The 21341-nt window shown below is 40.8% G+C and overlaps 1 protein-coding gene and 1 long non-coding RNA gene across 3 annotated transcripts; both read right to left on the reverse strand.

The window, feature by feature from the left end:
• On the reverse strand, positions 1-20723 carry ippk (inositol 1,3,4,5,6-pentakisphosphate 2-kinase). 2 transcript variants are annotated; one of them, XM_028003830.1, is made up of 14 exons: positions 20487-20723; positions 12780-12839; positions 11585-11680; positions 10777-10843; positions 10580-10698; positions 9572-9661; positions 8882-8940; positions 8700-8772; positions 8392-8544; positions 8193-8313; positions 6566-6701; positions 6378-6480; positions 3815-3906; positions 1-2666 (listed from the first exon to the last, which is right to left on the reverse strand). In XM_028003830.1, the coding sequence occupies exons 1-14, from the start codon at positions 20565-20567 to the stop codon at positions 2426-2428; spliced, it is 1491 nt and encodes a 496-aa protein (XP_027859631.1). In that variant the 5' UTR covers positions 20568-20723; the 3' UTR covers positions 1-2425. The 2 variants fall into 2 exon arrangements, with proteins under 2 accessions (XP_027859631.1, XP_027859632.1); XM_028003831.1 differs by lacking the exons at positions 12780-12839; positions 20487-20723 and adding an exon at positions 11762-12724.
• Positions 16668-17047, reverse strand: LOC114136082 (uncharacterized). The gene is made up of 2 exons (XR_003593731.1): positions 16800-17047; positions 16668-16732 (listed from the first exon to the last, which is right to left on the reverse strand). It is a non-coding gene; the product is annotated as an uncharacterized LOC114136082 (long non-coding RNA).
• Positions 20724-21341: the final 618 nt, after the last annotated feature.

Here is a 21341-nt window from a genome sequence, read left to right on the forward strand (position 1 = left end):
GTTCGGTCCGGTACAAATGTTTATTCTGATACAAAGAGCGTGACTGTGACGGCAGAACCAGCGAAGCTTGTTGGTTCAAATCTACAAAAATAAAATGATTTCAGTAGAAAACACCAGGCAGCTGTTTGGCCTTTACATCCTCAGAGCTTCTGTTGCTTTGATTTCCAGTCTGCAGGAATCGCAGAGCTGATGACCTATGACCCTCAGCGAACGGAGGCGCTCAGGCAGCCGGCCAATCAGGTTCCAGCTCAGATTTTTAACAATTTCAACAGAAAACTGAAGCTAAATGTAACTAAAAATCTTCTGATTTCACATTTTTATCCAATTTTCTGAACGTTTAAAATATTTTTTAATTTCTTAACATAAAAATCAAACTAAAACTGTTCATATGTCATTTATTTTTAACATTTATTTTTTCTTTTTGTATTAAACAACCTGAACGTTCCCCTTTGCTATCATCGTTTGTTAGTTTTCAGAAATGGTCATCTTTTCTAAAAGCAGGGCTGTAAAGTTTTCACACCCCTGTTAAAGTCACTTCCTGTAGTGGCGAGACGTCGAGCGGTGAAAGTTCTGGAAACATTTAATGTGACATTTATCCTGGAAAACCTGCATGAATACGTTTTCACACCCTCAACATAACCGTCTTGGTTTCAGGGAGTCATTCTGCCTGCTTTATAAAGGTTCTCCAGTCTATTCTTCACTCGCCTCTTCAGCTCATTGATTTTCAGTCTGGACTTTAACTAGGCCGTTCTAAAACTATGTAATTTTCCTCCCATAAAATCATTCATTAAATGTTCTGACTGGATGTTTGGTCTCTCGGAGATGATGGAAAATAAAATCCTTCAGTTTTCTAGCAGATCAGTGTGCTGTGCCCTTCTCCTGACTGATACCTTTAAACCGTCAGACCCTGTGGAACATGAGCAGATGTGAGGAAGATCCCAGCTGAACTTTACTTCAGGTTCATCAGATTCACCCGAATGCTAGAACTGGACCAGAACCTGCTAGTTGGAGGGTGTGTAAACTTGACTGGGTTGTTACAGATTTATTGGTTCTGTTTTCCCCACTAAGCGGTTAGTTTGTGTTCCAGGTGAGTCTTTCAGGATATATGTCACATTAAAGGTGAATAAAGTCGCCTTTTGCCTCATAGGAAGTGGATATGTTCACAGGAGTTTGTAAACCTTTGGAGCGTCTCAGCTTCATCATCAGATCGACTTTATCAACATTGTACAGTTTATGAGCTGTAACCTGAAAATCCTCCCAGTTGAACTGGAACGTTTCCAGTCTGCGGCACCGTTCAGACAGGGCACATCCAGTGATCAGTGAGCGGTTCCAGTGAGGACACACTGCTACTGATTGGCAAAAAGAGAGCGCCTTCGACAGGAACCGAGGTCACAGGTCAGCGGTTTCTCTGAAGCCGCTGCCGCCGGTCCAGCAGAATCTGTCCAGACCTGTTGAACGGGTCGGGCTGCAGGGGAACGCAACCTGTAACAGAGTTAGCTTCCTCAACAAACGCACCATCACCGTCCTCCAGAACCGGCACCAGTCATGTTTGGCACAGAAACCAGCAGGTCAGAGGTCAAATCGGACCTTCACAGCAGAGTCCAGGTCAGCCGAACGCTCTGAGTTCTAGAACGATTCTGAAGGGGTCCGGTTGGACTCTGGAGCAGCTTTCAGTCCAGAAATCGGACCTCAGAACCTTCTGATATCCAAACGGTCCTCATTTCCTCACTACTTCTTCTCTGTTTGGATCAGCGGTTCTCCAGAACCTCCATAAGGTACTCCAGGTTCTGTTGGACTGAAAAGGACTGAATATCAGCCAAAGTCCAAAAGAATCGTCTGGAAGACTTGCAGAACCAGAACAGAGAGAGGAAGGAACCGGATAAGAGGAAAGAACAGGGACCGGATCAGAACCTTTGAATGCTGCTGTTTGTTTAACGTCCAGACTGAAATCTGTTCTGGCTCTAGTGAGCGGTCCGGTCCGGTACGGCACAAACAGAACCAAACCCGCTCTCCTCAGTCGCTGGGAGGTTCTGGCTCAACCCGAAGCTGGACCCAGTAAAAGGCTGTCCTGTTGCTGCCTGACAGTAAATTCCTTCCTGTTATCAGTGGAAACATCAGCGGTTCTGTCCCAGCTCTGTTGGAGCCCGGATACAGCGACCAGAATCAACCGACCCAGGAGGTTCTGCTGGTTCTGGTCGGGGTCAACAGACCCTTTAATTTGACCTTTTAAAGCGTTTCAGCAGACGCCTGCTGACAGTGTTTGATGATGACGACCTCAGAGCATCAGAGCCCGTTGCTATGACAACAGCTTCAGGAGAGGTCAGAGTGAAGCTGCGAGTTTGTGGTGAAGTAAGACAGAACCGGCGCTGGGTTCCGGTCGAACTGCTCTCTGGGCGGTGATCTGTTGACCTCAGAACCGGTCCGTTCACACAGCCTGGAAACACAGCGCCCGCTCCTCCCTCTCCGCCGCCAGGATGCTGGGCAGCGGCGGCAGGGAGCTGTTGGGCAAGGTACCGCCCGTCCTTAGGTAACAGGAGACGATCTTCTGGTCCAGACGCAGCTGGCGGGGGACGCTGTCCAGCGGCTTGGGGTCTAGATCCAGGACGGAGACGGAGGAGGAGAAGGCCTGAGGTCTGAAGTCCCTGAGACGCTTCTGGGAGGAGAGACTGTGGAGGAAGAGGAGGGTTAATGACGATGCTTTAACTTGCCGTCCATAGCCACCACAACGCGGTAGAACCGTTATAAATGAAACCGGGAGATGTAGGAATTAATAATTTAGCGCAGTGTGCCACAGCGAAGGAAAAGTAACGCAGAAAAGCCCTGAAGAACAACCCAAAACTATTTTCTTTTTTCTCGTCATCTGAGTCGGTTACGGTACAAAAACACACATTGCAGTTTTATGTTTCCATGCTGTTTATTTTGCGATTATTAATGAGAGATCGCTGTGGTGGCTAATTTGCCGCAGCAGTAGCTAAACTATCACAGCAGTGGTTGATTAGCTCATTTAAACACCTGCTCTACTGATCAGTCTGAGTTGGTCTGGGGTTTTTTTTACTCAACCGAAACACGAAGAATTCGCAGAACCTTCATATGTTAAAGTGGTCAGAGTAAAGCTAGCATAACTGACCTTTTTTTTTTTAGCATAACTGACTAACTTCCATCTCCCTTGCTATTATATAGACCCGGTTCTGCAACGGGTCTATATAAAAATAAATATAGATGTGTTTTACTTGAGGTGCAACAATACTTATGTCTGTTATGAACAGTTCAGTACAATGCTCTTGGTTCGGTAAGCACTATGCAAATTTTTAAAAATTATTTGATCAAGAAGATGCGCTCTGCGTTGAAGGCTCAATGGCTCTGGGTTCGACTACTCCACCTAGGCTGCATTATCGAGCGCAGATCCACTGAGCATTCAGGCTAGTGAGAGGCTAACTAGCTGCAACATGGCTACTGCCTCTACTATACCTGATATCGAAGCTCCTCCACCATCATCATTCAGATCTGCCGTTTGGAATAACTTTAGCTTTCATGCCAAGTCGTGGACAAAATTGTTTTATGTGTATTAAAAAAAAAAAAATTGAATCGTGACACTAAAGCACTGAACTGAATTGTTGCACTCCTAATCAACTAAACTATCTGTATTCCAGTAGCTAACGACCATGTGTTGTGTTGGACATAAGTTTGTGTTCATTCTGTGAATGAATAAAATCACTCAGATCAATCTTCATCATTAGAATTAATAAATCAGAGAACATTCAGGCTACAGACTAAACGCCTCAGCTTTGATTTAACAGACAGACTAAGGTCTTACTCTTCATCATCGTCCTCTTCCTCACTACTGGGAACCAGTGTAACCATGATGGAGCAGTCCTTAGCTGTCATGGCGATCCGGTACTGATGGACCTGCAGAGAAAAATAACAGAACTGGATTAAAACTGACTGAAAAGCAACAGAAAACCTGAGAAAAACTATCTGTATCCTGAGTGTCTGAGTTTTACTTCAGGAACAGACAGAGTGGGTCTAAGTACTGATGACTTACAAATGTGATTAAGTTATTTTATTAACTAGGACATAAAACCAATTGGTTCTTACTAATTTTTACAAGATTGAACAGCAGGTTGATGGTGTCATCAGTTATTTATCAGAAACTAAAACCAGCCACCGATCTAAAAACTAAATAGAACCTTAAGCAGAAAAAAACAATGTTACTTTAGATGTGAACTTTGCTGAGGTCAGCTGATTATTCCTAAATGAGAAGCAAGATGACAAATCAGTTTATTCTACTGTCTTTATTGCAGTTTCTGCTCTGATCAAAGGTTGAATTCTAGACTCTGGAGTGAAGCACGCCTCAAATACAAGGAACATCACAAGTTCATCAGATTTAAGCTCCGCCTACCACCCGACACACCTGAACCAAAGCAGGAAGCATCTTGTGACTTTTGATTTGTGCAGAGAGACTCTGCTGCTTCAAGCTGCTCACACTGGAGGTGAGTTGGACCAAAAACACTTTGAGGGAAGTTAGTAGAGGAGGGAGGGAGCCGCGACTGACTGGACCTTCTGTGTTTTCAGCTTCACTCAGAGACAAAATGGCTTCCAGATCAGAGGAGGATCTCTGCTGTCCGGTCTGTCAGGACGTCTTTAAGGATCCGGTTGTTCTGTCATGTAGCCACAGCTTCTGTAAGGAATGTCTGAAGAACTGGTGGAGAGAGAAACCAGCAAGAGAGTGTCCAGTTTGTAAGACCACATCGTTCACCAAAGATCCTCCCTGTAACCTGGTGCTGACCTCAGGAGCTCTGATAGACCAGGCCAAACATCTGGGCAACATGAAGACCATGGTGACCTACACTCCTCTGGTTCTGGACCCAAACACTGCTAATCCAGGACTCTAACTGTCTGAAGATCTGACCGGTTTGATTTATGGAGAGGAACAGCTTCCTTATAATCCAGAGAGGTTTAATGACTTGTGGCGTTCTGTTCTGAGCTCTGAGGGTTTTAATTCAGGGAACCACAGCTGGGATGTTGAGGTTGGACACAGTGAAGACTGGGAACTTGGTGTGTCAGCAGAGTCTGTCCAGAGGAACGGAGACAGAGCATTTGGCTGGTTGGGTATCGGGTTATATGACAGTAAATACTCAGCATGTACTCCATCAGCTCCTCTCATATTCCTTTCTGTCCAGAAAAGACTCCAGAGGGTCAGAGTGAATCTGGACTGGGACGGAGGAGAGCTGTCCTTCTCTGGCAGAGAACGACAGAACGACAAGATGCTTCCATTCATCCCCACTGATAATATAGTAAAAATCCTGCCAATGAATATCTGAATGATGAAACAGCAGCTCTGATGTTCTCAGTATGAAGAACGTAAGTTCAAATTAAAGCTGCAAGCAGCTTCATACAGCAGCTCTGCGCCGCTCCGGCCCCATGGCAACCACCACCTATCATAAACACTTTCCCGCTCCTGTCCACTAGGGGGCGCATTTGACAAATCTTCCAAATAGACTCAATGCGAGTCCAGCAGCATGTCTTAAAAGTTTGGCTTTAAGACAGGTCGGGTCTTGTAGGTCGAAGGATTGGCGAGTACTTCCTGTAGGCACACATTATGTGTGGTTATCAACAGTTAGTGAATATAGTTTCAATCTGAGATCACAAACAGGATGAAACAGGATAATCTTCAGTATTTTTTCTGTGTTGGGTGTAAAACATGGCTGTCAGAGACATCTCTGTACATCTTGGGAAATTGTAGAAGTGTTGTGATGTTCATGCCTCTACAACTAAGGTCAATACGCAGGGTGTTTTGAATGTTGCCAGGTGGCGCTGTTGAGCCATTTCTATTGCGAGTTTTGCAATGACCTTAAAATACGTAAATTTCACGCAGGCCTGATGTGACCGTCATGTTTGGTGAGTGTTCAAGCATGTTCTCCAAAAACCCAGTTTATTTGACAGAAGAATCATCATAATAAACATTATAATTGCAATATTCCTTAATAAAACCTTATCGATCAGAGCAGACCAATAAACACTGCAGAAAAAAACTCTGAGGTTTTCATTCTATCGTCTCAGCAGATCTTTAGTTGAATGAAAGCATTTAGTTTCTCCTGTGGTTTGGAGAAAATCTATAGAAAAACCTAGAACATTGATCTGGAGGATAAAACTGTTAGTGCTGGAGTGTTTGACTCTTAAAATCTGTCCAGCATCAATAAAGAGTTTCTGTCTGACTTCATCTCTGCTTCTCATCATCATGGAAACATTCTGGGTTTAGAACATTGTTGTTCATCTTTGTTTGAAGAGCAAAACTGGAAGTTGGCTTCAAGTGTGAAAATAAAGAGAAAATTGTTCCAGTGTGTCTGTGTTACTGGGAGAACTGGTAACCATCTGACCTTGGCAGCAGCGTACTCCACAGAGTCGTCGTCCTCCATCAAACATTTCTGCACTTTCTCCAAGAAGTTCTGGTCGTACGGTCCGTCTATCTGGAGGCCGGTCCTGATGCAGACAGACAGAGATGTAAGAGTCCAGGTCTACCTGTAGGGACAGGTTTTCCTTCTGGTTCTGGTTGGCCGGGTTCTACCTGTCCTTGGGGAAGTCCTGCAGGTGTTGCTCCACTCGGCAGTACAGAGGATAAAGTCCTTCGATGTCCAACGAGTCCAACATCTGAGTCTGAAGGATTCTGGACAAAATGTTGTTGGTGGGTAAACCTTGAGATCCTGCATCACAGAGAGACAGGTTCATTAAATCAACCTGGAAATGGTTCTGGTTTCAGGTCCGGTTCCAGAGAATTTCATCAGAAAGTCTGCTCCTCTGTTTTATCTGTAACATCAGGACCTGGAAGATGCTGCAGAACCAAAACCTTTGGAGTAACCAAACTGAAATCTGAACTAAACTCCTGATTGAAACGTCTCGGACCAGAACCAAAGGTTTTGTGGTTGAGCTAGTCCCAATGTGCATCAGGTCTATACTAGCATGTTTATCTAGTGATTCCAGGTAATCTGGTGGTGCCCCAATTAACTAAAGAAACTAACTTCATAAATTATGTCATTAATAATAAATTACTTAACATAACTGTTACTAACTGCGTGTTAAAAAACTGGATTCCCTGTCAAAAAAAACCAAACTCTTCTTCCACTCTGTTGTTTCCATTCTGACAGGTACGTTTGTGTTGCTTTAATAATAAATTTGGAAAATCCACAGCAGATAAAGAAAATTCACCTTCACCTTTGAACAGAACACAGATTTCTCTACAAATAAAAAGTAAAACTTTGTTTCTAGGTGAAAGCAAGATGACACAGCAAAGCCCTGATGATCGCCTCGTTACCAGACTAAATCCATTCCTGCTAGAGATTTTGGGAGCATTATTGGCTGTTTACGTCACCATGGTAACTCAAAATGCTGGTAGAAGTGAACGCACACATCTCAAGTCTGAGCTGCATGTTTTGATATGCATATCGTTTGGGTTAACGCTGAGCTTTGCTCTGCCATAATCTTGACAGAAGATCAGAGATGAAAAATAACAGGTGCCTCCACATATTGCCATGGCAACGCTGACCCATATAATGCATTTCTGAAATGTATGCATCAACTCTTACAGATCACACATTGTTTCCAATGTTAACTGTTGGTTTGATCAATGTTGATTTTATCTTGTGATCATATTGATTCTGTTTAAAATTTAAAGTTCAGAAAAACCAAAACAATAAAAATAATCTGCTTAAATCTGCAGTCTGTGACTTTTATAAATAAATTATTTTTTAGTAATTTATCGTATGAAACAAATAATATGTGATAAAATCAGGCTCCTCTGCCTTCTCCCAGTTCTCCCAGTGCTAACTAGAAACAACCAATCAGAGCCTGGAGACTCTGATTGACAGTCTTAGGCTGTCAATTACAATCTTGTGCAGTGCTGCACATTCTCTGCAGCTAGCATGGCCTGTTGTGAATGCTAAGGACTAGTTAGCATGGCCACCGATGACGGTGGATAAACAATATTCCTGTAGCAGTGAATTGTTTCTTAAGGATGATTGACAACGCTAAGACCCGCCTCTGGGCTCTGATTGGTTGGTTTTGGTGCATTTGTTCAGATGGTAAGTAGGGGGGTGGAGGAGATAAATTTAACAAACATGTAAAAATATTTTTTTATAAATGTTACACTCTGCAGCTTTAAAGGAACAAGTTCTGATGATGTTTGAGAACAAACTGACCGTGGCGAATCCGCTCCCTGTTAAACAGACTGGCCTCGCAGAAGCTCCGCCCTTCTCCTGTCCTGTCGGTCACCTGACCTCCATCTCCTCCTGCAGCGCTCAGCAGGGCGTTCCCCAGGACCTTCAGACACAAAACCAGCTGTTAACGCAGACCAACACCAGCAGCTTCAGGCAGAGCCATACTGGACCGCTGCTTCACCTGTATGAAGTCGTTTAGGACGGCTTTGGTGGTCACGTGACCGTTGACGCGGTTGTTTCCACGCAGGAAGTAAGGTCTGAGGTGATGCAGCAGAGAGTTTGTGTCGGGCGACTCGTCACTACCCTCCTTACTGCTGTAGATACACTGACCACCCTGAAACCCAGAACCAGCTGTTAGTCCGGTTGGAATAAAAACAAAACACAATCAGTAAAGTTAACTGGAAACAAGAGAAGAAAACAGCTTAAAAACATGATTTATTAAAACACAAAGGACCAGGAACATCAGAGGAACAAAGTTTGGCTTCATACCTTAAATACTTTGAGGTTATTCTGAGGTTCTTCTATCAGGTGTCTGATGGCGAAGTGCATTCTCTGTTTGTTTCTGCACAAAAGAAGAAGAAGAAATCAGACTGCGACAGAATGTAGAACAAAAAGACGGGACGGTTCCCTGAAAACCCATGGGACAGCGAATGCATCGTCAGTGAACTCACCCTGAGAACAGGTCCAGGGGACAGTACAGGCTGCGTCTCTTCCACTTCCCGTTGGCCACCTGAACAGGTGAGACCGAAACAGCAGAGATGCTGGTGAGAAACCAGAACCAGAACAGAACTCTAACTGGTCCTACTGGTCCAGTGACCTGGTTCTGCTCTGCTCTTTAGCTGAAACATCTGTCCTTATCATCAACTCTGATAAGTGGATAATTGCTTCTTCTTTTGTTTTTAACTCTAATAAACCTTTTAAACTAAACTCAGTCATTTTATCTTCAACATCAGATTAAAATGTTCTGATGCTCAGCTGGTTATTTGCATCTTTACCACTAGATTTCAGCATCCTTTCAGCACAGGTCTTGTGGTTTAATGAGGAAGACGCAGTAAAACCTGTCTGACTTCAGTCAGGAGGATTTTCTGTCCATCAGAGCAGAATGAAAGATGATCTGAGGACGTTCTCCATCTGACAGGAGAAACATGTCTACATTCTTCTGGAGCTTTCCTCAGAGGAACCAGCTCAGAAACAAACAGAGCAGCTTTTGTTTTTAGATCAGAGTGATACAGCTTTGCATTCTGCATGTCTCAGAACAGAGGCGTTGATTCACCACAGGCCGAGGCAGATCAAACATCAGAGTGTGTGTGTGTCTGTCTGTGTGTGTGTTGGGGTGTGTGTGTGTGTCCTGCAGGCTCTACCTTGTAGTGCTGGTGCATGCAGTAACGACACACTCTGGTCTTGATGTCCTTGCTGACGTGTTTGGGGGACGGCAGGAAGCCACATTTAGGCTGAAAACAGAATCAATCAAATTTATTTGTAGAGCCCATTTAGTCAGTTCAAAGTGCTTTACATCACAAAAACACAAAAATACAAAGTCATAAAAACAACATACAGTCAACAAATGAAGCATTAAATTTAGTCAAGTGTCAGCAGTAGAGCAGAACCAGAACCAGAAGACCTGAGAGGTCTGGAAGGTTGACCCAACAGCAGCAGATATTAAAGCCATTCAGTAGCTTATAAACTACTAACAGTATTTTTTCTTCTTCCTTTTTTTACCCCTCCAGGGGGTCTTTTGTGGGCTCTAGTGTCCCTTATATAACAGTGGGCTGACAGGAAACGGGGAAGGAGAGGGAGGAAGACATGCGGCAAATATCGTCGGGTCCGGGAGTTGAACCCGTGATGGCCGCGTCGAGGACACAAGGCCTCCAAATATGGGTCGCGCTAACCACTACGCCACCACGGCACGCCCTACTAACAGTATTTTAAAGTCTGTCAGTAGAAGGACTTTAGAACTGGGTGATATACTCTATGTTCCTGGTTTTAGTCAGAACACCAGCAGCAGCGTTCTGGATCAGCTGCAGCTGAAGGACTGACATTTTAGTCAGAACTGTGAAGACGCTGCTGCAGTAATCAATGTGACTAAAGATAAACACCTGGATGAGTTTCCCTAATGCTGAGACATTCATCCTCTGATCCTGGAAATGTTCTTCAGGTGATAGAAGGCCAACTTTGGAACAGCCTTTATGTGGCTCTGAAGGTTCAGGTCAGAGGTCAGCCTGATTGCTGGTTTCCAGCTGTAATAACTTAAGATGACTCTAGATCGTTCGTCCAAAGATAATAACTTAAGTTTTGTTTCTGTTTAGCTGCTGAATGACGCTCCGACCCACAGAGCGTCACTCTGAGGGAAGCATGGCGGCGAGTCGCACCTTGATCTCGATGCAGAGGGGCGGGGTCGGCGTGGGCTGGTGAAGGGTTGGAGACGTCAGGTTGGGCAGACACAGAGCGCAGCCGCTGTAGATGTCCATGACTTTATCACAGCGCCACGCTGAAACAGAAACACAGAGTGCAGGTTCAGGTCCTGATCAGGGTCCAAACGGGCCCCCGTCGGGTTCTGAGGTCTCACCTGGCCTCTGATGCTGAATCTTGATGGATAATTGTCGAACGAACTCCAGCGGCAATCTGACCACTTCCTGCAGACCAAATAAAGACACAACACTTCAAGTTCAACATCAAACTGAACTTCCACATAAATCTGATTTGCAGCATCACTGAGCAGCTTGATGCGTCCAGTCAGGGTGTACAAACTTTTTACCATGCGAGTCAAAATTATTCAGGCTGAAAGCCTCAATGGTCAAAAATACAACAGCGTATTAGGGCAAGACTAGGAGATATCTTTAAATTAACAGAGTAAAATCATAATATTGCCAGAATAAAGTCGTAACTTTAAGAATAAAATCATAATTTTAGGAGAATAAAGTCATAAATCTAACAGAATAAAGTTGTAATTTTAGGAGAAGAAAAAGTAATATTAGGAGGATAAAGTCGTAATATTACCAGATTAAACACAATAGATGATGCATTTTTGACCCTCCTGGCTCAGGAGAATCAAATATGTACATTTTCTAACTGCTTACAAGGGGCTGCAGAAAATCAGCCCACGGACCACAAATGGCCCCTGTGCCCCACCTTGAACACACCCACAGATCTGAACCATAACCAGCCGGATGATCTGCTCTGTCTCTCTAAACAGATAACAGAAGTTATCTGTTTAGATAACAAAAGTTATCTAACAAAAGTTATCTAAACAGGACTCTGTGGACTCTTCCAAAAATAATGACAGTTAAATCAGTTTTCACTGTGAAATTAGGGGCTTTTTATGTCTTTTCTTTTTTTTAATATGATTGATGATTTGTAAAATTTGTGCGTATTACCCCACTGTGGACAAACTTTTCCCCCAGCAGGCAGCTTATGACATTGGAGGTGAAGTCCACGATGTTCTGGATCTGCCTGAAGGCCTGCTCCGCCGTCTGCAACACAAGATCCTGCTGTCAGCGCTGGCGTCAAACCGTCCACCAGGGGGCAGAGCCACCTGTCCCCGGTGACCTCACCCGCAAACGGCGCTCCAGCCGACACCAGACGGGTCCGGCAGAACAAGAGAAGGATAATGAAGGGAAATGAGGTCTGATGAAAGTAAAATCAGCGCCGGGCTTCATGCAAATAAAGGATAAGAAGAAGAAGAAACACTGAACTGCAGATGCAGCTGCAGAGAACTGGAACTGAAAACTGTTTCCGTTTCAACTGAATGTTCTGGTTCTGCGGGTCAGAACACAGTCAGAACCAGCGAGCCAGGGATGGGCATTCATCATATTGTTTATTATTTATCGTAAAAAATTTTGGTGTCACTTTATTTGAAGAGATGTGACAAAACTCAAGTCATCTCCAGTTTCGTAAAGTTCTTGATACATAATGACAAATAAAAGATCTTATATCATCAACATGAAGGACTCTCTATGAATGTCTATTATTTTTGTCAAGAAGTGCTTTTTGGTAAATAATGACCATTTTAATGCAAGGTTGCATTAAAAGTGTCAATTTTGCATGAAGGGAGGTCATCTGCAAACTGTTTTTTTATGTTTCTTTTGGAGTAATGGCTTCTTACTCGCTGAGCGGCCCATTTTGGATCAGAACCCATCTCTTCCTGATCCGTATGATGGTTGGACATTCGCATCATGTCTTCCTTTGCTATCATACTTTGAACAGATGAATGAGGCTCTTTCAAGCATCTAGAAACTGGAGGTGAGTCTCCAATAACTTATATGTCTCAGCTAACCAATCAGAAGTTTCCAAAGCCGTGACATCATCCTCTGGGCTTTCCCTCATTAGTTCATGAAACAGTAATCATTTTGAATGTAAACTTCAGAATAAAATAATCTCTGACATTTTCTCTTATGATTGAGGCTTTTAGCTAACAGAAATATTTTGTTGATTCTGACATGAAACCAGAGAAGTTTGTTCTGATTCTGGTCTGTACAACAGAGACAGATCTAGCATTTTGGAACAACATGAACAAATCAGAACTTTCCAGAACAAAGTGGTTCTGATCAGAAGAACAAACAGCAGCTTTACCTGAGGAGGGTTCTCAGAGTCTTCTGCTGGATACTTGAGGAGACGTAAAACTCTGCAGTGCTGCAGGAACAGAGAGAAGTCCAGTTAGGATTCAAACATAAGAGTCCGACTCTCATCAGCAGAACCAGCCTGAAGCAGCAGAACCGTTCTTCTAAACGCAATGAGCCTGATTTATTTTACTACAGATAATCTTTCAGCCTCCCTGCAGCAGAAAGAAGACCGTACTGATCTGGTTCTGGTTGGGTCCTGTTTCTGGATGTTGAGCCGGGCTGATTTGGGTTTTGTCAGCTCTAGTGGCCTTTATTTGACAGTTGTCAGACAGGAAAGTGGGGTGGGAGAGATTGACAAAGGTCAGGGGGCAAAGGTCATAGGGCCGGGACTCTAACTTGTGACTGATGCCTCTAAACAAATTCAAGCTCTGGGTTTGGTTGAAGTGAACTTTGATTTGATTTGAATGCATATTTGAGCACCAACTGGACCAAAAGCAGGAAGTGGACTACAGTGCAAGGCATTCTGAGTAAGAAGACAACCAAGACAAATGTGCTAGCCTAGAGCTAGTAGAAGAAATGAGTCGTGGGGAAAAACATCCTCCTACAGCTAAAATCTGACGCCACTCCAATTTCTGCATTTGATGCAGCGCCTCCACAGGCGAGGAGGGGAAGAGGTTGCTCAAAGGGTTTGGCTGATTTGACTCAGAGCAGAGAGAAAGAGAACCACAGCAGCTGGAAATGGAGCAGATGTTGCACCTTTGGTCCCAAATCAAACCAAATCTACCGGACTATCAGGAGCAATGTCCCTTATTTGTTGTCACTCACCAGGATTAAAAACTTAACAGTTACTGAAAAACACAACAAAATAATTAAAAAACAACAAAAAGAGGCTCAACAAATTTTGAGTGACTGAGTCATTGCCTATTTGGGTAATTTAGTGTTATAAAACAATAAGTACAACCAAGAACATCTATAAGAACTCATTCATCCTAAATGCAATAATGTTCCTGAGTTGTTGACCGTTATTCAGATGTGATATTGTGTCCATTGCTGGTTTGTGATTCTGCTGTGATAGTTTTTATTTTGTAATATTTTTCACCACCATGCGAAGCCAAAGGCAAATTTCCACATGCATTTGTGGACAATAAAGATCATTATTCTTAATAAATCATAAAGTTTAACAGAGAGATCCAGACTGTCCAGCACCATGGACAGCAGCCTCCCAAAGGGTTAAGTTACTCCGGACGACTGATGATGTCCGCTGTAGACGGTCAGTCACTATTGGTCTTTGTCACCATTTGAACAATTTTAAAAATCCCATTATAATATTTTATTTCAAACATAACAAGGAAATCAGCCCAGCCAGAGAGTTTTAGGCATTTTTCCAACAAAAACTGCCCTCTGGGTAACAGCATCCTGCGTGACTTGAATACATAATTAAGTCTTAGCACAGAATAATGTCCTAACCTGCTGACAGGTTAGCAGCTCAGCTGTGTTGTTCCTTTTCATCACAGCTTTGACTTCCTCATTTGTTTTTTAAAAACACCAACCAGATGTGAACAGTGCTTGAGTTTAGGTACTTGCTGACACCAATGCCACGTCAACAAGTTGGTACTTATACGTCACACAATAACTTATGAAAACAAATTTATTTTATTTAGAACAGCTCTTCTTTTTAAGGCAAATCATAAATGGAGTAATACAGATTGTTTCGCATTTGAAGCGCATTGCACGATAAATGCGACACCATTCCGCTCCCATCAGTCGCACAACCCAGATGATAAACGCTAAAAACAGGAGAAAAAATGTCATGATTTCAGCTTGATGGTGGCAGGACGTGGATTATCTGTTCAGCTTGTAGAAAGCTGCTTAAATAGAATGACAGCATAATGCAAATAAATGTCATTAGGATTTTAAGAATGTAAGGGTAAAAATAAATGACATTATTTTTTTTTGACACTGTTAGTTAAAATGACGGACAACGAAAAATCTGGCAGGACTTTGCTCCAAACTACAGACATTTAACTAACTTATCCGCTCTCCTATGTATTTTTCTGTTTTTCTGGAGGATCAAGAAATAATTTATTAGTGTGGTACCACCACCACCTGGTCTGAAGTGCAGCTTAGCTTTGAGCTCAGCGCAGTACAAGAGGCAAATCCAGCAGAACAGGTAGCATCGGTTTGGAGGTTGGTTTTTACAATTAGCCAAGTTCAACAAACTAAATGAAAGCTGATTTAGCTTTTTTTTAGACGTTAAACCGGTATAGCACTGAGTATACAAATAAATGTCTGCTAATCTATTCTAATCAAACTCACCCCTTTACTTAGTCCCTGCTATGCTAAGCAAACACCTTTTCTTCTTAAATATGTTTTGATATTCTCCTTGTGGCGTAATTAAAATGCCTAACTCCATTACACAGTATGGCTGAAAAACGTATCACAATAGAAGGGTTTTATATCAGTTGATTTATAATTATTGATTAGCTTACTGGTTTTAAATATCTGCCAAACTGATGGTCTGACCTTTCCGGTTTTATCCACAGTTTTCACAAGATGCAGTTGTTTATTTTTAAGCAGTTATGAGGCACATTGGCAAAACATGAAACTGCTGCTACGAGAGTTACTCAACGGGTTGTTGCTAGGTAACCAAAGAGTGAGTTAGTTGGTTGATTCCACACCAACCTTGATTGAGAGAGGATGAACGGATAAAGCCTCTGCATACATCTCCCAGGATGCTGTGCGGTTCTGAATCAAAGTTCAGTGATGAGTCCATTGATACCGATCGTGTTTCTATTGCAATATATCTTGTTATTGACTTATTGTCCAGGACTAAATTCCATTGTCGAAAAATATGCAGGTATGTAGGTTTACTCAGAGTATCTGCCTTCTACTCAGGGTTTGTTAACCCAGATACATTGAGATGCGGTTTGTAAGATGACTGAAGGTAACCGTGCAGGTGAAAGGTCTGGTATTTGTTCATCATGTCAGGTCTATAAGGTGAAATGTTGGTGATAAACATAGTGGAAAAACACCAGCAGCAGAAGGCATGTCTGACATAATCCCATCCGGAGCGCCGTGCTGGAGCATTTCCAGGCGGATCCTCAGGCAGGTTCTGACATGTACGCCCGTTTTACACACAAAGACCTGATTTCACAACACCTGGGAGTGCCATGGGAAAACCTGGAGCTGCAGCTTGGGGCTGGATGAGGATTCAACACCACCAGAAACCTGCTGGGAAAATGTTCCCAGAACAAACATCCCAGTTTAACCCTACTGGAAACAAGTAAGCAACATAGTTGGAGGTCCAATCAGTTTAGAGACAGCCAGGTAAATCCAGATAAACGCAAACTTTCTCTTCTTGAACTCTTTGTTCTCACATTAATCACCAGCAACACAGCATAAAGAAACCTGACTCCAGGTGAGATTCACCTGGCGTAAAAAACAAAAACAGAGAAACTCTCCAACATGAAGCTAAAACCATCTGCTGGGACGTAGTTTCACACCGAGCCACCCGGCCCCAATTTCCTTTCTCAGGAACTAGTGGTAACTTCAAACCCGGGCCTAACGGGCTCACATCCCACTTTCACAACTCCACTTCTTCTTTTATTTCATTTCATCTTTTAATGTCATTTTATTTCAGTAGTATTATTATTATTTCTTTTTACATTTTTAACAAATACACTCATTTATTTTTTTACATTTTATTTCTGTTTTTTTTTAACTTTAATAACTTTACTTCTATTTTAATGTTATTGTTTATATTTACTCATTTTTGTTATTATCCTTTGCTACTTATACATTTTTAAACTTTACAACTTCACTTCTTTAATTTGATTGTTTTTATTTACTATTATTATGTGTAGCAGCTCCCCAGCAGTTGAATTAACCAGCCAGTCTCGACGGGTGAATTTAGCGTTTTATTTTTCTTCGGGTGATTCAGAATCACCACAGTCACCGTGAAAACTAAATCATATACAAATATTAGAATACAAACATAAACTTACAATACAAACAACAGAACAAAGCGTACCTCGCTGCTTTCACTGGGGAACACTAAGTGTTGATTTCTTCATGCTACTCAGCTTGACAGTTCAAGTCATTGATTGACACAACGATTCTACCAGCCTTTAAAGGGCCTGCCCTCATTAGTTACGGCAGCCCAAGAGGTACAACAAAACCCCCCAAAACATTACAAATTGTAAATACCATTACAAAACAAAAAAAAAAAAAAAAATGCTAATCAAAACAGACAAACATCCAAAAACAATCTGCGTCATACTTAATTTAGAAAATTCTTAATTTACTTTAAATAGTCTACTATCCGTTACATTATGTTTTGCGACATTTTTTTTAACTAACTTCAATTCTTCAACTGTGGTTATGCATTTATTATAATTATTAATTTATTTATTAATGTTTTTATTAACTTCTAACAGGTTAGAGGAGGACCAAAATTGTCATCATTAAAAATAAAAGCCGAAATATATATATATATATATATATATATATATATATATATATATATATATATATCTTGATGAAAACATATGTATAAGAAAAATAAATATATTTCTGCTTTTATTTTTACTTATGTCAGTTTTGATCCTCCATATATATGAATACAACACCTAACTAAATGCAAATTAAGGTTTAATTCTGGCCTTTTAAAGCCAGAAACAGAGAATGTTAGTTGTCGGGTTCTTCAGGTCTGAGTTCAACAAAAGCTGTCGGTACATTTGTTTCAGAAACAAATGGCCGCCTGGTTTCAAACAGGCGTGAGAAACGCAGCTCATGTTGGAGCAGCGTTCCCTCACTGGGTCCTCAGGCACAACGCTTCGCATGTTTCAGCTGTTTTCTGAAGTGAGCTGCAGGAGAGAAACATCCAAAGCACACAGGACCGTTTCCCCTGACAACCACAGGGTCCAGTTGGGCCACAGGGTAGAACGGGATTACATCAGCAGGGCGCCAGTTTGTTGAGAGGGGCAAAAGAATTTTATTTACATTTTTTTTAATAAATACATATTTTGCCAACATTGTTACATGAAACTCAGTGGCCCATATCACATGAGTTGTAGTGATATTTGGGGATTTTTATGAACATAAACAATATTATGAATTTAATGTTTATCATATTTTTGTATTCTATTGTGATAACAATAAAAGCAACAATAAGAACTTTTTTATTGTTACTTTTTTAGGTAACTTTAGGTGGCATATGGAGCATTCATAGCTCCAAAAACATAAATATTGTAATATGCTTCATTGGACCCTAGTTACATAAAGTTTTATTTGTGTCACTAAACTGATCACATTAACCGCAATTAATCATATTTTCAAATTTATTGATACTCTCAATGAGAAAACTGTGTAGTAAAATTAACATAATTAACTGAATTTTATAACTATAATTAAATTTTTTATCATGTTAAGAAATTTATCGCGATAAATGATAGAAGATATAATGAATGCTAAATGCTACATGAAGATATTATATTGGTAAGTAGATTTATAGAATTGTAGTTTATTCTTTTTTATGTTTGTCTGAAAACTAGGATCAAAACTGACATAATTAAAAATAAAGCAGAAATATATATGTTTTGTTTTTCTCTTTTCCTCATACGTGCGTTTGACAGGGAATGTATCAAAGGTTAGGAACACATTTTCATGAACGTGTCCCAAACATTTCCTCGAGACAACAGTGGTTAGAGGTTTTCAGCAGGAACATATTTCCTGTCAGTTAAAACAGAAGTAGAACCGCAGTGTCTGTTTGAAACCAGAATGAACTTCAATCAGCTTCAGAGCGGGATTAAAGATGATCCAATTCAACCTGTTTGAACTTCAGAAACAAAAGATGTGAAAAAATGTACAAAGCAGACTATTATTCCTGCTGAGCCCAGTTTTACTACAGAGTTTAATGGGTTACTAAACATAACATGTTTAAATGCAAAACATTGTTCAAAAAAAGAGGAACAGAGGGATCTGAACAGCTCACTTCGCCTTCTAAACCAGATGGGCCAGAACCAGCAGGCACTTCTTTTTTTATTTTAATTTAGACACCATCAACTGTCAGTTAATCCCAGAACATGTCTGTAACTTTTAAACCCTTCTGACCGTGAATGCATCATAAGGTCCTTCATCTGAACAACAGTAGACGAACCAAACCGGTTCCCAATGATTCAGGTCCAGTTCTGATATGACTCATAGTCTTCTGCGCTTATTGCTCAACAACATGGTCCGTCTCTGAACGGTTCCGACTGCTCAGACACACAAGTACCAGACCATAAAAAACACTCTATTGGGAAAAAAATGTCGGTTTTAATGTCAGATAAAAGTAAGAACAGGCCTATTAAATCATCCATCAGCAGCTGATGGAAACACTGATGCTAAGTCCCTTAGCTTCCCAACAACCCCGATACTTTGGTTTTTTAATATAAAATACGTCAAACTCTCAATTAATCTGCCCGCTGACACATTTAAACAAGATTGTGATGTAATAAAATAAATAAAAGTGTTGTTATTCCGTTGTAAGAAGCTGTTTACATGACTTAACTAGCTTCAACCGTTACAGCGGACGAGGGTGAAGTTAGCCTTCGATTCGAAGCTTCCGTAAAGGGCTAGTCCACAACTTTTAAAGACCCTAAACTTTCAAAAATCTGAAATACTAAAGAAAAATCATACTAGGACTGAATTTCGTTTTAGATTATTTGGAGGACCAAAATAAAACATTAAAAGTTTTATTTTGGTCCTTTTTAGGTATGTATGTTTTTGGTATGTAGATCATTACATAAATTGTTTTTGGTGAATACTTTAACAGTTAATACCTGAACTGAATTAATCTACAGTTAATGCAGATTCCTGCATAAACATAAGAACTGATGATCTGTCAAAAAAAAACTCATTTATAAAACATATAATCTACTTGTGAAATATGATAAAAGGACAAATTTAAGTATGTTTGTTTTCATGAAACATGAGTCCAGAATCAACACGGATGTGTTTTCGAGATGGAACAGTAGATGTCAAATCTGAAAAGGCAACAGCAACTATTTAATACAGTTTCCAAGAATATTAATGTTTTAATTGGAGGGTTTATGTCTGTCAATGTAACATGATGTTTAGTAATACTGAGTTTTGTATTAGAACAACATAGAAAAAGCTACACATAAAAAAGCACTAAAATGTCAAGTTTACTAAAACTTCTGCAATGTTAACTTAAACAATAACTGAGCTCATGTTTGAAATATAGAAAATAACTTTAAGTATTTTCTTAAAGTAATTCTGAATTTTGCTTTTTATGTCAGGTGTTAGAGAATTAAACCTGGAGATTTAATTCTCTAAGATTATTCTCTTTTTCGAGACTCAATCAAATTTAAAGCAATTTCATACTTCCCAAGCAGTGTAGAAAAATTCTAAACAATATTTATTCCCAGACCAAATGTACTTAGTCTTAAGTTTGGAGGTTCTATGTAAGGCAGTTCTGAAGACTCTGAAATCACTTTTTATAGAAATTTCAACAATCAAAATTAAGTTTGAGATAGTAAACGTTGCTTAGATGAAGCTATAATCAATGCAGAATATTTTTCTCAGCTTTGGTCAAACTAGTTGCTTTGGATTTTGTTGCAGACCGGATGCTCCAGGTTCCCTAAACAGTGAACTAGCCCTTTTAAAAAAAAAGCTTCGAATCAGACGCTAACTTCAGCACCGTTAGCCTATTTACCTGAACATGGGAGACCACCAGGCTCTTGTTTCCTTCTCCGTGGTATTTCCAGTCATTTTCATCCATTCTGTCCAGTTCCATCACACCGCGGAGAGCCGACCGAACTCCCGACACACACCACACAAGGAATCAGGACGGTGCAAAGCCCGGACCCTGCTGGCTGCTAGCGGCGGACCGACAGATTGACACCCGGTGTTCTGTCAAAGTCCGTCCCTCTCAGAACCCCCGGTTCCTCTCCGAACACGCCTCTGACGTGCTGTTTTTCTTCTTCTTCTTTCTGATTTTTACTGGCGGGTGACATCTAACGTTAGGATGTATTATCGCCATGTATTATCGCCATCTACTATGCTGGAGTGTGGACCAGAGTATCTCCCTTTAATCTAAATTCTTATATATAATCCTGTTTCCTTCAAAAATTTAATAACTGTTTTTTTTTATTTTATGTTTAATTAATATCTTATTAAGTTTTAATGTCTCTATATCATATTTCCTAATTTCTTGTTTTAGCTTCTCTCTACTTACTGTATATTTTTCACAATGAATTATTACATGTTCTACTGTTTCCATATCCATACCACGCTCACAACTACCTGTTGGATGTTTACCTATCAAATGTAAAGTTTTATTTAATCAAGTATGTCTGAGCCGCAATCTTGTCATTGCTACTTGTTCTTTTTGATTTTCTCCTATTATTTCCATATTCCCTACTTTAGTTTGTATATGAAGTAAATGACAACCTTTAGTTCCTTCCTCCCACAATTGTTGCCATTCAGATTTAATTTTGCTCTTAATAACTGATTTTATTTCAGATTTACAATACGCTATTTCCATAATTCTGTTTTGTTTTAAAGACAT

The sequence above is a fragment of the Xiphophorus couchianus genome, chromosome 20, assembly GCF_001444195.1.
Source record: "Xiphophorus couchianus chromosome 20, X_couchianus-1.0, whole genome shotgun sequence".
NCBI classification, from domain to species: Eukaryota; Metazoa; Chordata; class Actinopteri; order Cyprinodontiformes; family Poeciliidae; genus Xiphophorus; species Xiphophorus couchianus.

Excerpts from the sequence above, each read along its gene's own strand:
- ippk (XM_028003830.1), bottom strand. The coding sequence starts at position 20,567 with ATGGAACTGGACAGAATGGATGAAAATGACTGGAAATACCACGGAGAA. Across the intron at positions 11,681-12,779 it reads ACTCTGAGAACCCTCCTCAG|ACGGCGGAGCAGGCCTTCAG; the intron begins GTAAAGCTGCTG and ends CTTGTGTTGCAG. Across the intron at positions 6,702-8,192 it reads CAGGGAGCGGATTCGCCACG|GATCTCAAGGTTTACCCACC; the intron begins GTCAGTTTGTTC and ends TCTGTGATGCAG.